The sequence below is a fragment of the Pogoniulus pusillus genome, chromosome 2, assembly GCF_015220805.1.
Source record: "Pogoniulus pusillus isolate bPogPus1 chromosome 2, bPogPus1.pri, whole genome shotgun sequence".
NCBI lineage: Eukaryota > Metazoa > Chordata > Aves > Piciformes > Lybiidae > Pogoniulus > Pogoniulus pusillus.
Window position 1 is genome coordinate 37,518,652 of NC_087265.1, and position 15,234 is coordinate 37,533,885.

Here is a 15,234-nt window from a genome sequence, read left to right on the forward strand (position 1 = left end):
TTTCAACAGAAATATCAATCTCCAGAAATTAAAAATTAGTATTGCTAGTTCTTAGCATCAACAGATGCATTGAAAATTCAGATAATTTCAATCTATTTCCAGTTGTAACAAAAAATAGATTACTGAAAAGAGCATTAAAACAATGAATGCTTACTTATTTTGTGTCTTAAAATGCTTAAAGCAAGAAATGCAGCCTGTGCTTAGTAAAGATACTTATTGCTACTTACTGATGGAAAAGGGATTTAATAATTCCAACCAACACACTTAGTGTGGAATCCTATTTATAGGATTTGTTTTCCAGACTTTATGTACTGTTAAATTCTGATACTTCTCAGTGTGCTGTTTATGTTCTCTGTTGATCAACTAAAAGTTTGTTGGATGTATTTAACTGTACACTCTTTGTTTAATGTGTGCTGCCCCTATCTGTGACTGTAAATACTTGATATGCTAATGTATTTTCTAGCAGAGATCAAAGTTACTTACAATATGGAAGAATAGAGAAATGCCAAATGTGTCTTTACAAAATGTATATATCCAATATGTCCTGTTGGAGATGATGCCAGTTTTAAGTGTGAGATATATAGTAACATCCTTTGGCTTCAGAATTAATAATCTCCATTATCACTAAGAAATAGTTGAGGATTTATATGTGGTAGGTAAGTCAGCATTTCATTTCATGCTTTAAAGCATGGTAGCCTCAAGATTAAATCCACTAAAACCAGTCTGAAGTTTGTGTTAACTGGAATTCTGTGTGTTGTGTCCCTTAGGAGGAGCAGGCTGCTAAACTCAAGGCTGAGAAGATTAAGGTTGCATTAGAGAAGATTAAAGAGGCACAAGTGAAAAAGGTAAGTTCTTTAGACTGATTTATAAGATCTTTATACTTTTTTTTGTCACCTGCAGAATGAAGGCAAAATAATTCTCGTTTGTGTCTATTATCCTCAAGTTATCCTAGATAGGAACACTTAGATCTTGAGTGGTGTGGTAATTTACTTTCTCTAGACTGGACCTAATCAACAGCATTTTAGCATACACAGCTACAGTATGTTCTTCTTAAGGAATAGCTTGTTTTGCAGATAGTGGGCATTGAGAAGATTTTATCAACTTCAACTCAGACCTGAAATAAAATCCGATGTCCTGAGTTTGTCTTTGTATATTTATCAGTCAGATATTTAAAATTTGGGTCTGTTGTTTTTGCTGACCTATTCCCATTTGCATAGCAGGATTTTCTAGTAATAAATGGATTTCAAACATTGCAGACTACAGGCAGGGGTTACCAAATGGAGAAGGTCTATTTGATGCATTATCAAGAGCATAGTATTCACTTATGTTTGGAGGTTTTCAGTAGCTTAAAATGTCTTTTACTTTTAGCATTTACATTTCAAAACCAGAAAAACTGTCCTGGCTGGAAGACTGGAATTAAGAAGCCAACCAGTGTACAACAACTAGTACATTACAAGTTCTCCAGCTGAACAGGGTTTAAAAAAGGAAGCATAATGATCATCAAGAACAATCAGTTGTCTTCATTACTTTTGGTTTTTAAAAAAAAATGTGTTTTTTTCTGGACTGTGACCTCTCTTAAACTGCCTAAGAAAAGCCATCGTGGTACAAAAGCAGATCTCTTTTTCACTAGAAGTAAATGTTCCCCAGAAAAAGATGGCTTAGTAGAGGTACACTGGTTGCATAACCAGCATTTTCAGAAAATAGGAAGGAAGGGGGCAGAAAGCTGAAAATGTAAATCTGAAAACTCGTGATTCTGTATAAGGTTGTGCAGAGCTCTTTGTAGCTATTCCATCTACATACGTGAGAAAAATCCCCACAAAGGCACTGTTATGTAAACAGAATAGGACACTTCAGGAGGAGTGGGTTTTCTTTCCCTCTCTTTAAGACACAACTTGTCTTAAAGAGGGGTTTAAAAAAGACACAACTTGCAACAAATACATGTTACATTATTTGGACTACCTTTATATTTACTCTTTTATACTAAAGGAGGACAATATCTTGTTAAGAGTCAGTGATACATATGTCTAGCCATCATTTATGGCTTCTTACGTTTTGAAGGTGTGTTTTGATTGGTCTTAATATTTCATGCTACTTTAACAAAATCTTAGAAAAATAAACAAGGTCTCAAAAAACATAGTTTTATTTAAAGTGTAGGAAATTAATCCTACTTCTTGTTTTCTTAATTTTCTACTTAATAGTTGGTGATCAGAGTCCATATGTCTGATGACAGCTCAAAAACAATGATGGTGGATGAAAGGCAAACAGTGAGACAAGTCTTAGACAATCTGATGGACAAATCACATTGTGGTTACAGTTTGGACTGGTCATTGGTGGAAACCATCTCTGAATTGCAAATGGGTAAGTATTAATGATAAACATTTATAATCTTTGTCTACTAATGCAACACTTGTCTGTAGCTGTCTTCAGAATCATTTAAATTCTTGTTTTCCTATTGGGCAGCATCTTGTTCATGCATGTTCGTGAGTGACTTGACTTTAGGATGATCTGGAAATTTTTCTTCTTTCATATTAAAACACATCTGACTTTTAAGTTGTGAATAGAAATTTTCCTAATGTCTAGTCTCTTGGTTTTGGTGTGGTCCTGACAGAAGAAATACATAGGGGATAAAAGACTTTAACTGTGCATCTCCCTCTTTGTAAATATTATTTCATAATGATTCTAATAGCAGCTTTTATTACAAAAAGCTGTCTTTGTTATTTTTCCTGTTAAATGTTGCAAGGCAATTGTCAGTATGGCCCTAAGGACAGTTAAAGCTCCTTTTCATTACATCTCTGTTCATTTGGCCAAAGGATACAGCATCTGCGTAGAAAAGAAGGGACAAAAAGATAGAAAGCAGTATGATTAATCTCCATTATCAGAAATCAGTTGCATCAGGCAATTGTTAAGCACTAAGGGAACACCCAGATCTGAACCCAAATGTCTCACTTCCAGATTAAAATGAAAATTAATATTTCCTTTGTCTTTAGGTGAAACTTTTCTGTTTTAGGCAGTGTAGCATGTTAACTTTGCTTATGGCTAGACAGAGAAGACTGTTGTAGGGTGACAGGATATCTTTTCAATATTCTACCTTTCATATGAAAAATATCTTCTTTCTAGGCTCAAACCCTTAACATTGTGATAAATGCAATTTTCAGTGTTGCCCAATTTTGAAACTAGAAAGAATTAGCACAGATTTTATGTAAATCAAATTAGGTATATGAAAATCACAGGTGTAATTTTACCAATGAGAATGTTACAAATAAATAAATTTATTAGTTCTATAATAGTTTTATGTTTTTATCACTCAGAAATTTCTGAATGTGTAGGTAGCATCATCCTGAATTCAAAGCTTAGCTGTCCTAGATTTACTTTCATAAGACATTTCCATTCACTCTGCAGCCTGGTAAGAATAAAGGGGAAAAATATGTTCAGCCTCTGTGAAAAACAAAAAGCTGGGCTGCAGATAGAAAGATAATTGATACTTATCCAAATAATCAGTGTGACTGAATTAAGATTCTTCTGAAATTAAACTAATGTTAACAAATCTCTGTTATTGGATGTTTCACAAGTACATGCATGCCCTACTGTATGGGCTCAGTGACATGGTGGGAATGCCAGAATTTGGCTGCTGTATGGAAAGAATTTCAAGCTAAAGAAGAATGGATCTTATAATTACAGACTTATAAATTCAGACTACCACATGATAAATCTAAGAGAGATGTAAGAGAGCAGAATTCAGTTTCCTCTATCATCTGCCAGGTTTGCTTCCTGTGATTCTTGGTAGGACAACTGTTAGAACTGTTAGATTTCACATCTGTGGTTTTTAAAAAAGATAATCCCAAATGCTACCTGTTTGACTCAGGTATTTTATACCAAAACTTTAAAAACAGGTGGGAAAAATATTACAACAAAGCCCTCATTCTGTGTACTGGTTTGTATTGTATTGTGTTATTTTGTTGGTGGCTCACAGAATTATAGAATGGCTTAGGTTGCAAGGGACCTTAAGAGATCATCTACTTCAACCTCCTCTCCACAGGCAGGGACACCTCTACCATCTTTTGAAACTCTTCCTTTTTTTGCAGTGTTGATGTAAGAGGAATGAACTCCTTTACCTTTTTTTTAGCAAGACACAGAAGACCTGTGTACCTTCACAGTGTATTTTACCACATTATCTTGTTAGTTGATTGCTCTTTATTTGCCTAGTTCAAGAATATATCATGAAGCCTTTGAGCTAACAAGCTGTGCAGAAAGGCATGAGCCTTGTGGAGTTCCTGATTGTCTTTGCATTTTTGTGGTCTCTTTCAAATGTGGTTTTGAGGACTCTGATATAAATACATGTACTTGAAGTAGAAGACCACCTGTTACTATCTAATGGTAAATGGGAGCTTTATATTACTTTCAGAAGAACTCAGTGATACTACTTCCAGAATGGAAAATGAAAACTTTTGCCCAGTTTTTACCCTGTGTGTTTGTAACAAAAACTGCTCTGGAAGATTTCTTTCCATTGAGACAACAGGTGCTTGCTCAGTTTGTTTTGTTTTGTTACAGCAGAATACTTCCATGAAGTATCTGTGTATTAGTGTTTCATTTTTGCAGAATATTTCTAATAGTAGGAACCTCTCATAATATGCAGTTTTACATACTATAGGTACCTAGACACTCTGTGAATGTTTGAATTCAGTTATTGTTCTTCTATTAGTAGCAATTGGTATGTTTTGAAAGCTGTCCAGTTTCACCAATGAGATTACACTGAGATCTAAGCCTTTGTAGCACAACGCTCTGTTAGGCAACACCTCTTCTTACCTTCTTAGAAGACAGTATTTTTGTGTTGGCTGTGGAGCTTGGTGGAAGCAGAGAGTTTAATTTGAAAGATTCTTAGAGAGATCTCATTGAGACTTCAGCAATGTTGTGTTGTCATCTCAAACCTTCATTCATTCCTTCCAGATGACATTTTTGTTAGTCTTGCTTAATATTCTTATTACCAAAGGTGTTGATTTGTCATCTGACATGTCGTCCTGAGTGACAGCCCCTAGTCTGGATGTGATCAGTGCTATATACCCTCTGTAAAAATGTGATGCAGTTGATTGTCATGGAAAAAACGTGTTCTGCTTTCAGATGCAATTGAGAAGTGAATCAAGTCTCAAATGATTCTGAAAGAAATCATTTGCTGACGTGCCACTGTGGCACCTGTGTGAAGAGGCATCAAATTGCAGGAGAGGTTCTACATCATTGTAGAGAAGAAACTTGCTGTAGTGGTTTCCCAGTGATGAATTATTCTTTATATATTTGAGAATAAGGTGGTTTAGTAATTTTTCCTCTTCTTTTCTTAGTCTCTTTTGCCTATTTTTGGTATCTTGTACTACTGATACCTATTTCAACAGTCAAAGCACAGAGTTCATAGAAGCCATCAGTGATACATCATTTATTCAAGCAAGATAGATTGCAAGAAACAGACAAATGTAGTTTTTTCAGACTTCTACAATACCCCCACTTACTATGGCTATTTTGGTTTTCCTCTGATCATTGTCTCTTACTGTTTTTTTGATACTTTAGAAGTGAGGTAGTGATTCTGGATGTAAAAGCAAATTCTGTGCTGAAAAAGCTGCCTAGTAAATTCCTCCAGAGATTGCATGGACCAGAGTACATTGAAATGTGATAATCTACTTATTTGTACTCATAACATTTGAAATGGCATCATTTAAGTCTGCTCCGTTCGTGTGGCTTTGTTGGGTAAAAAAAAAGCAACCAAACAAACCAACAAACAAACAAACAAACAAACAAAACCCCACAAAAAAATCCACTTCATATACTGATAGATTTAAAAGCCTGAAGAGACATGTAATGGTTTGGGTGTTAACCTGCCCCCCCACACTATGGAAATCACCCAGCTCTGGAAATTTGAATGTAGCTTATATTTACAGCTTGCACAATATACAGGCTGATATTTATAGTATAGACAGAAATATACAAGGTAAAAGGTAATGCAGAAACACAACAGCCCTCCCAGAAACTTGAGTCTCCAGGAGGGACTCCCAACCGCCCTTCCACCTTCTCCCACCCCTCTCAACCTTACCCCAGTCCCAAGGAAGAACAGAGGTTTGGCCAGGGGGTTAGGAAGCAAAGTGGATTAATCAGAGAGACAGCAGAGAGGCTAGAGAGAGAAATGCAGCCCAGAGCTCCCAAACGGAAGTGCCTTGTCTATGCTTGGATTCTTGTTCTTATACCTCTCAGTAAGCCTATGAGTGAAGTAGACATCACCATTGTTTTCCTTTCACAGCCTGTAATCTAGTTCTTCTCACCAAAACATTCTAACTAGCTTCAAACTAGCACAAGACAGAAGTGAGAGTGTTGAATATAGGCATGTCTGAAAGTTGACCAAGTTATTTTCAGTTTCTTAGTGTAAACTTCTTTCCCATGCCTTATCTCCCAGTCACAACTACAGAGAAGTTTCACTCACAAAATGTGACAGAACCAGATGTATTTTCTCTGTTGTTGTTGTTGCAGAAAGGATCTTTGAAGATCATGAAAATTTAGTTGAAAATCTCCTGAACTGGACAAGAGACAGCCAGAACAAACTAATGTTCGTGGAGCGCATAGAGAAGTACGCTCTGTTCAAGAATCCCCAGGTAGGTCTGAGAGTCACCTTGAATGCATGTGTGCTTGCACCTCTGCATGCCTCTTGCAGTTTCTTACTTAGTTTGGCAGCAGTTGTTTCCATACTTTCATTTTGATACTTGTCTGTTTTACTAAAATGCCAGGTAACTTTACAGTTTTGGGACTGTGTGTGTCCACATTGTGGTTGGCACAAAATCAAGTCCCTAGCAGAAGACAGTGAGAAAAACTAAGAGAACAGCTACTCCATAGACAAATGGCAAGTGAAGACAGCATGTGTCCTCTCTTTGTGTAAGCTGGGACCTGTCTCTATTCACTTGTGTTTCCTCTTCCCTTACTAAGAACACAAGGCCCCTTTTCTCTCTCAAATGGCCTCAGAGGCCTAGTAAGTACAGATTTGGTATCTGGCAGCACCTTTTTTGTGTGTTATAAAGGACTGGAGTGAAAGAAACAGAAAAGCAGAAGGTTGCTCCTTGAAGAATTTGAACTGAAAAGAAGTGGATTTGTTATCACTTAATTTCTCTCTTAACTCTTGCCTAGTTGTACTCCCTTTTGGGGACATGAAATTTTGTAGCTGCTTGGCATCTCTTTGGTAATTTCTTCTATTTAAACTGAGTGTCACTTTTGCATGCTCATCCTTCAGGAAACCATCAGTGCACTTTTAAGGCCTGTTTTTCAATTCTTCTTTTTAACTCAAGGGCTTTGCAAAGAGCAGCAAAACTCTCAATTCTTTTTAAAAGCCTGTAGTTGATAATGTTTACTGTTAGCACATATGGCAGGCACTGTTAGCAAGAGTGAGGCACTAGCATAGAATCAACCAGGTTCACATTACAAGAGACCTCCAAGATCATCCAGTCCAACCTATCACCCAGCCCTATCACCCCTGAGCCTCCTCTACTCCATAAATCAAATATTTCTCCTTGCTTTAGAACATTGAGCTGAGTATACTTTGTGAATGGTAGTTTTTTTTCCAGTGTAAGATCTAGAGGTTAGAAAGAGGAAGATTTTGCTGTTACAGTGCTTTCCAAGATGAAGACAACTGCAGAACTCCTTGTTAAAATAAGATACAGTACCTGTGCGAAATTGAATTCCTTTTAAGAAGACTCCTTGTCTGACTTCCTGTGTTCAACAGTTCTTCATGAAAACTTTCTTAATCAGCAAAACTGCCAGGTCAGCGCAGAAAGAAGTATATTCCTTCTGTGTGTGCTGCTTTGAACACATCAAGGCAATATGTAATGAATTCAAAGATATCTGGGGGTTTATATATTTTTGTAGTGAGATTTTTCATTTCATAGCGGTTTTATTTCTGGATGCAGTGTGTCAGTCAGCTGTTTGTTTTGTGGACAGCCAGGAAAATAAGAGCCTGAAAAATGTTGTTAAGAGCCTGTTACTTAAGAGTATGGACTGACTGATATTTCTGGGAAAGGTGGTTCTGTGTATTAGTCAGCAGTCTGACATGATAGTTTGGACTACAGAGTTTTGTTCAATGACTGTGTTTTTCTTGGATAGTAGCTGGTCTCTCTCTTACTGCCACAGGAATGTAGATAAGAAATGTCACTTGATTTCAAAATGCCCATAGAAACATTGAGCTTTCTCTTGTTACAGAACTATCTTTTAGGGAAGAAAGAAACCTCTGAAATGGCAGACAGAAATAAAGAGGTGCTGCTAGAGGTAAGACTGCCAAAACAAAAAAGGGCATAGAGGTCATTCCAGAGCTTGAAGCGATTGAAATTGGTGGATGGAGTTGGATGTAGTTTTGGGACAACTGTGAGTGGAATATGTTACATCTGAGATAAATGACTATTTTAAAGTTACCCTCTTGCAGATGTGGTCAGTCAATTAAAATGTGTCCCTTTGTTTAATAACCATGCGTAGTGATAATCAGAATGTAGTTGCTATGGCTAGCTACAGTTGACATTTGGAAAACTGTCACCTGTTTTTTTTTTACCTATGGGGATAAGAGATTTGTTTTTTCACTGGTGCTTTCCAAATTGTTATTCTCTACCAAATTCTACAGCATTGGGTTAGTGGCTGCTTTATGTAAGTATTTCAAGTTTTGCTAGAAAGCAGAGTAGTTAAAAATGGTTTCAGTTAAATTTCAAAACAAATACTTTCCAAAATGAGTGACAGAAAAGAAAGTGTAATAGTATTGAACACATTAAATAGTTTACAGAACTAAAGACAACAGAAAAAAAATGTGTGGAGAAAATAAATCAAACAGTAAACATGTTATGTAAGCTCAGAACTGAATAGTTTTGTGATGCTTTTTGTAGAGACAAACCCATGCTGAAGAGTCAGTAGTTTCTGTTTGATTTCCAGAATAATGATTTCCGTAGTGACACAAAAGTAAATATTTAGAGCATTTAGTTTTGGATTATACTTAATACAGTTTAGCTTCTAAGTAGCATATATATGCTCAATATATTACTAATACAGGTTTTAGAAAGCGATCATGTGAATACTGTGGATCATAAAGAAGCTTGGAGCCGTGACATGCAGAGGGTTGTAATTCTGTCTAAATCGTCCTATCCTCTAGGATTACTCATAAATCTGCATATTAATCTGGAGCCTATTTAAAGCATTTGTTTTCCTCTGTTAGCTTTTTATAAATAGGACACTAACAAAAGTTGAAGTGTTGGCAGTTAGTAGCAACAAAGTACACAAAGAATGAATTACAGCTGCATCCGACAGCTATATCATTAGATTTTCTATATACTTAGGCTTATGAGGCTATGTTCATAAGGTGACTGTGTGACTTCAAAGCCAGTAAAGCCACTGGGGGATCTGTTACTGATGAGCGGTGGTTAGAAAATCCCTACAGTTGCAGCTAATACTGTGTGTGTCTGAATTACCTTATAGCTTCTACAATAAATCTAATTCCTATCACTACATGAAAAAACCAAGAGCTGTCCCTGTTTCGTATGAGTTCCGTAGATATGCATACAAAGTTTCAGAGTTGTGGTTGTTAGAAACAAGCCTCTGCATGCTGTATGTTCTTCATGGTTCTCTCTTGTCAAACCACTGTATTTATCGGCAGGAATGTTTCTGTGGAAGTTCTGTAACCGTGCCAGAGATTGAGGGAGTTCTGTGGCTGAAAGAGGATGGCAAAAAGTCTTGGAAGAAACGTTACTTTCTGCTCCGAGCTTCTGGAATTTACTATGTTCCCAAAGGGAAGGCGAAGGTATGCTGTAGTAAAGCAGTTTCCCTGAATTGTTTGCTGCTGATAAATCACTCTTATTGCACAAGAGTCTGCCTTCAATTTTGGCTTAGCTGTGCCTTACCTAGTGCCATATCCCTTAACTCAAAGCGCAGCTTTATCGTGCAAACATTGTGTAAATTACTGTGGTAGCACTTAATGTGACAGGTGTAACCCCAGATTTAACATGTAAGAAGACAAGGATCTGCTTTTTGAGTGAGCGTAGGATTGGGTGTTCAGAAGCACTTGAGGAAGAATGATTGATGGAGTTAAGAAGCTGTCCTTTCTTAAACATAATTCAGGTAAGGACCGGATTGCACTACAAATATCAAACCAACTTCACAAGCAGTCTGCATAATTTCATCAATTTTAGTTAGTTTATATAAACAAGATTCTTTTCAGACCAATTTGGACTTGATTTTTTGAAACTGGTCAGTACAATACCATGTCTGCAGTGTCACTTCTGGTTTGTATCAGAAATGAATGAAAAGGAAATAGAAAACTGCTACAACAGCATTACAGTTTTAAGTCTGAGGTACTCTGAGTTCAAATTGTCCATCAGTCTTCACAGCATCAACTGATCCCTAGTACAGGATGTCCACTTTCCACACTGCTAGCAGTGAAGAAGAAATTGTCAGTGGATTACCTTCCTTTAGAGCTGAATACATCTTAGATGTTCTCTTCACAGCCTTTTACTTCATTACAACAATCTACATGCAGAGTAGCCTGTTGAAGCTTGTGTTGTTGAACAAGCCTTGTTGAAGCCACAATCACTGCCAAACATCATTAGAGTTTTACTCACAGTCACACTGGTGTTTGGACACCTTGAGTATTAACAAGATGAAAGGTAACCAGCAGCTGTTAAAAAGTTCACAGTCAACCAATACAATTAACTTTCTCCTGATACTAACTCTGAATAAACATTAGTAGTCTGATGTAAAGTCTTTTGAAAAGGCAAAATGCAGATAAAAATAGAGAAAACCAAACTGAACTTGGGGAAAGAGATCCTGGTTAAAAATGAATGGATTTACCTCTTTCTTGTGTTGGTAGTTTTCAAATCATGTCAAAACTAGTATTTGACCTTAACTAGACCTTACATTAGTGTTAGTCTTAACCCCAGACTGATTGTCAATGCAGCTGGTGTTCTTCTGCAGGTATTCTGTAAATGGTTATGTTTTTGTGTTCCCCAGGTCTCGAGGGATCTCGTGTGCTTCCTACAGCTGGATCATGTCAGCGTTTACTACGGGCAGGACTACCGCAACAAATACAAAGCCCCCACAGACTACTGCTTAGTGCTGAAGGTAACTTGTTAGTTCTTTTGTAAGTTTTCCTATTGAAAGGAGCCTGAAAAATTTCTACACTAATCTTAGTCCCTTATAATTAATAACTAATTGTAAGAGCTCATTAACACAGTGTTAAACTTGGGAGAGATTATCATTTAGAATACACTTCCCATGATAATATAACTAACAGCTGGGGACAATTTCAGGGTGAATCTCTAAATTATCTTCATTCTGTGCATGAGAAATCTAAATTACCTTAAGCAACAGCAGCAGTGAGAAAGCTATCTTTAACTACATCTTCTGTGGAGGCATAGCGAGCCTCCTTTGACAAAGCTACAGTGCAAGAAAGAGAATATTCTTTGAGACTAGTGCGGAGGGAAGAAATGACTATGTATCACTTTCTTCCACATCAAGCTGACAGTTTTCCTTCACCTGATGGAAGATCCATGTGGAATTGGGAGGAGAGGAGGGTAGGAGGACAAGATCACAGAGAGCAGCAAAAGAATGGCTTTAGTGGATTCATGTGGCACTCTAGGTTTCCCTGACAGTGGCCTTTCTTTATAAGCTGCTTAGGGAAAACTTAAACTTGTAGAATGCTGTGGCAGTTGGCTACATCTTGTGCACTTACTTTACCTTTTCCAAACCATTTCCTTGAGTTCTTGTTTAGAAAGTGAGCAGTGAGTGAAGAGCTGTCCATGCTGCTTGCAACTTTGTAAACATGTTCATATTGTCCTGAATTATCTTATTTCTAGACTGATGAGTCCCAATCTATTTAATTACTTGGTCATCATGTGCTGAAACATTGCACATAGTGACTCCATACTGTAGAACAATTTGAGTTTGGTGAGATAGTACCCCTTGAAACACTAACTTCAGGGAGTTGCCATCTTCTCAGAGTGTGTGCAGAAATGTTTTTTGCTGAACTTGAGGGAAAGGGGATGCTGTAAAGGAAGAAGCTTATGCATATAAAGGACAGATAGAACAAGGACAGTAAAACATGAGATTAATAATTTGTGTATTTCAAGTTATTATAAATTGCATCAAGTCATTTTCCTGTCTCTCTTGACTCCCATGCTGTGTTCAGAATGGTGTTAGTTCCTGCAAGCTAGCTAGCTACAAAGCTGTTTTAAAACAGCAAGTAAATTGTCATTGTGGAGTTGAAAACAGTGCAAGTAACGAGAGGTGCTTACAGTTGCAATTAGAGTTTTCCTTTGACCTCTTACCTTCCCTGGTCTGTAGCTTGTGTGGTGTTGCACATGTCATGATATTTAAGTGGTTTGTATGCCTGGAGGAGTGTGTGGCTGCCTGCCCACTGTGTGAAAGAAGGATTCCATTTTCCAGTAGACAGGGCACTGTGCGTTTGGGCCCACTGAGATGTAGACATTGAATATCAAATAAGGAGAAAGTGGAACCTAGAAATACTTCCTGTGTTTTTAGTCGTCATTAGCACAGTTAACTAAACACAGGTAAAAGCAAAAATGTCAGTGTCTGTAGGTATTTGTAAGCTCCTTGAAGTAAATGGATTTCTTCTGCTTACATCTCACTTTCTGTCCACATCATCTGGACAAGTTAATAGTGAGTTAGATTTTTTTCAGACTTGTTGGCCACACAGTGTAAACCAAACTAAGTCTTAAACTTAAGTAATTTGGGTTTGAGTATTGATATTCTGAGCATATATGAGAACATGAAAGTGTTAAACTCAAATTTTAATGTATCTGAATTGTCACTTTAAGTAAATTAATAGGATGTAGATAGTTTGATAACAGACAAGGTGAAGGTATGTTTCCAGTGTGGAAGTTATGAATAACAAAATCACTATATTAAGCAGGATTGAGTTTTCCCTTCTTGTTATATAGACGAGTTACCAACTTACAGAAACCATACAGCAGGATTTTAGTGGAAGCTCACTTCTGTGCCACAGAATTCACTTAAGCTGAATATGCTCTTGGAGAGGTGAATGGCAAATGCAAATCAGGTTCAGAATGGATTTGTCTTTACATGTTTGTCTTGTACCTTACTGTGCAAGGCAAGTGCTATGGTGTTGTTGAATGTAACATTTGTACATGTGTTTATAATGTTCGCTTCTTGTTCTTAAATGTTTGATTTTGGAGAGGTTGTTTTATTTCTATATTAGCCACATTTTATAAACAGGTTCAGTGGAAAGATAGCTTGTTAGTGAAGTAACCAGTTGTGCTTCTGTAGACTCTTCTTTGTTATACAACATGTACGTGAAAGAGGCTGGTGCTGAAAAATGAAAACAATTATCTCATCTCATAATCATAGAATGGTTTAGGTTGGAAAGGACCTCAAAGATCATCCAGTTCTGATGCCCAGCCATAGGCAGGAACACCTCCCACTAGAACAGGTTGCTGAAGGCCCCATCCAACCTGGCCTTGAACACCGCCAAGGGAGGGAGCAGCCATAACCTCCCTGGGCAACCTGTTCAGTGTCTCACCACCCTCACTGTTTACCCTTTCCTAACATCTATTTTGAATCTCCCCTCAGCCAGTTTAAGCCGTTACCCCTCATCCTGTCATTACAAGACCTTGTAAATAGTCCCTCCCCAGCCTTCTTGTAGGCCTCCTTCAGATACTGGAAGGCCACTACAAGGTCTCCTTGAAGCGTTCACTTCTCCAGGCTGAAGTGCCCCAACTGTTGTGGCCTGTCCTCATAGTAGAGGTGCTCCAGCCCTCTGATTATCTTCATGGCCCTCCTCTGGACTCACTCTAACAGTTCCATATTCTTCTTGTGTTGGGGGTGTCAAAACTGCACACAGTACTCCAGGTGAGGTCTGACAAGAGCAGAGTAAAGGGGCAGGATCACCTCCCTTACCCTGCTGGCCACGCTGCTCTTGATGCAGCCAAGACAGCAACTGTGTGCTGGGCTGCACATGCACACTGCTGGCTCATGTTGAGCTTCTCATCAGCCCAGACTCCCAGGTCCTTTTCCTCAGGGCTGCTCTCCAGCCATTCGCCATCCAGCCTGTATCTGTGCTTGGGATTGCACTGACCCAGGTGCAGGACCATACACTTGGCCTTGTTGAATTTCATGAGGTTGGCCTGGGCCCACCTCTCCAGCCTGGCCAGGTCCCTCTGGATGGCATCCCTGCCCTCTAGCAAGTTGACTGTGCCACACAGCTTGGTGTCATCTGCAAACTTGCTGAGGGTGCACTCAATTCCTCTGTCCCTATCACTGACAAAGATGTTAAACAGCACTGGTCCCAGCACTGACCCCTGAGGGATGTCACTTGGCACTGGTCTCCAGGTGGACATTGTGCCCTTGATCATCACTCTGCGTGCTACCATCCAGCCAATTCCTTACCCAGCAGTGTTCCACTCATGAAGTTAGTTATGTATTCTGCCTGTGGAGATGAACATGTCCAGGATAATTTTTAAATAATTTGGGTTTGGAAGACAATAGGAGAAAATATAGCAAAGAGACTAAAAGTTCTTTGATGCATTTTTCAGACAGTCAATTTTCTGTGTCACTGAACTATAAACTGAGAGAAAGATAGTAAGAACTTGAGTATTCTGACTTGGTCTGACAACTGAAACATGAAACTTCTACAGCATGGACAGGAAAGAGCTGAATAATCTATCCAGAATGATTTCTTGTTTCTGACTTCTGAAAACTGTGCATTTCTTTCTTGGCTGCTGAAGTAATAAATACAGTGTCATCTTTTTGGATATGCATGTGGAGCAGCAAGTATTTTAGATAAAAGCTCTTTATCAGTGGGATGGGGACCTTGAAGACTCTACAGGCTGAAAATTAATTGTGCTTAACAGCATGGCATTTGTGGAGTCTCACTCAAGCCATACAAAAGCAGAGACTAATGTGCTTGTTTGCCTCCAGTTTGTTTTGGTGTGAAAGGAAGGTGAAATATCAGTTGTCTTCCTCAGGTGGTGAGTTAGTCCACTGAGCAGTCTCTTACTTGTGATCATGAAAGGTTGTTTTGTGCTGACATTATTCTGACCACTTGGCTTGAGAGTGTAAAGATTTCTCAAAAGCATTACAGATACAGAACGTTCTGACAGTAAGTGGAAGGTACAGCCTGAAAATCCCTCTCTTAGTGTTTCAAAGCTGAAAAGGATGCACACTGGACATGTTGCCAGTCTGCGTGTGAAGCAATCCCCACTACCACTT

At 38.2% G+C, this 15,234-nt stretch overlaps 1 protein-coding gene across 1 annotated transcript in view; it reads left to right on the plus strand.

Moving 5' to 3' along the window:
- RAPH1 (Ras association (RalGDS/AF-6) and pleckstrin homology domains 1) overlaps window positions 1-15,234 on the plus strand; it is a 98,119-nt gene that overhangs the window by 72,109 nt on the left and 10,776 nt on the right. The window contains 6 exon segments of the mRNA XM_064161300.1: window positions 768-845; window positions 2,199-2,358; window positions 6,505-6,626; window positions 8,218-8,283; window positions 9,650-9,793; window positions 10,999-11,109. Coding sequence (XP_064017370.1) covers window positions 768-845; window positions 2,199-2,358; window positions 6,505-6,626; window positions 8,218-8,283; window positions 9,650-9,793; window positions 10,999-11,109 — 681 coding nt within the window.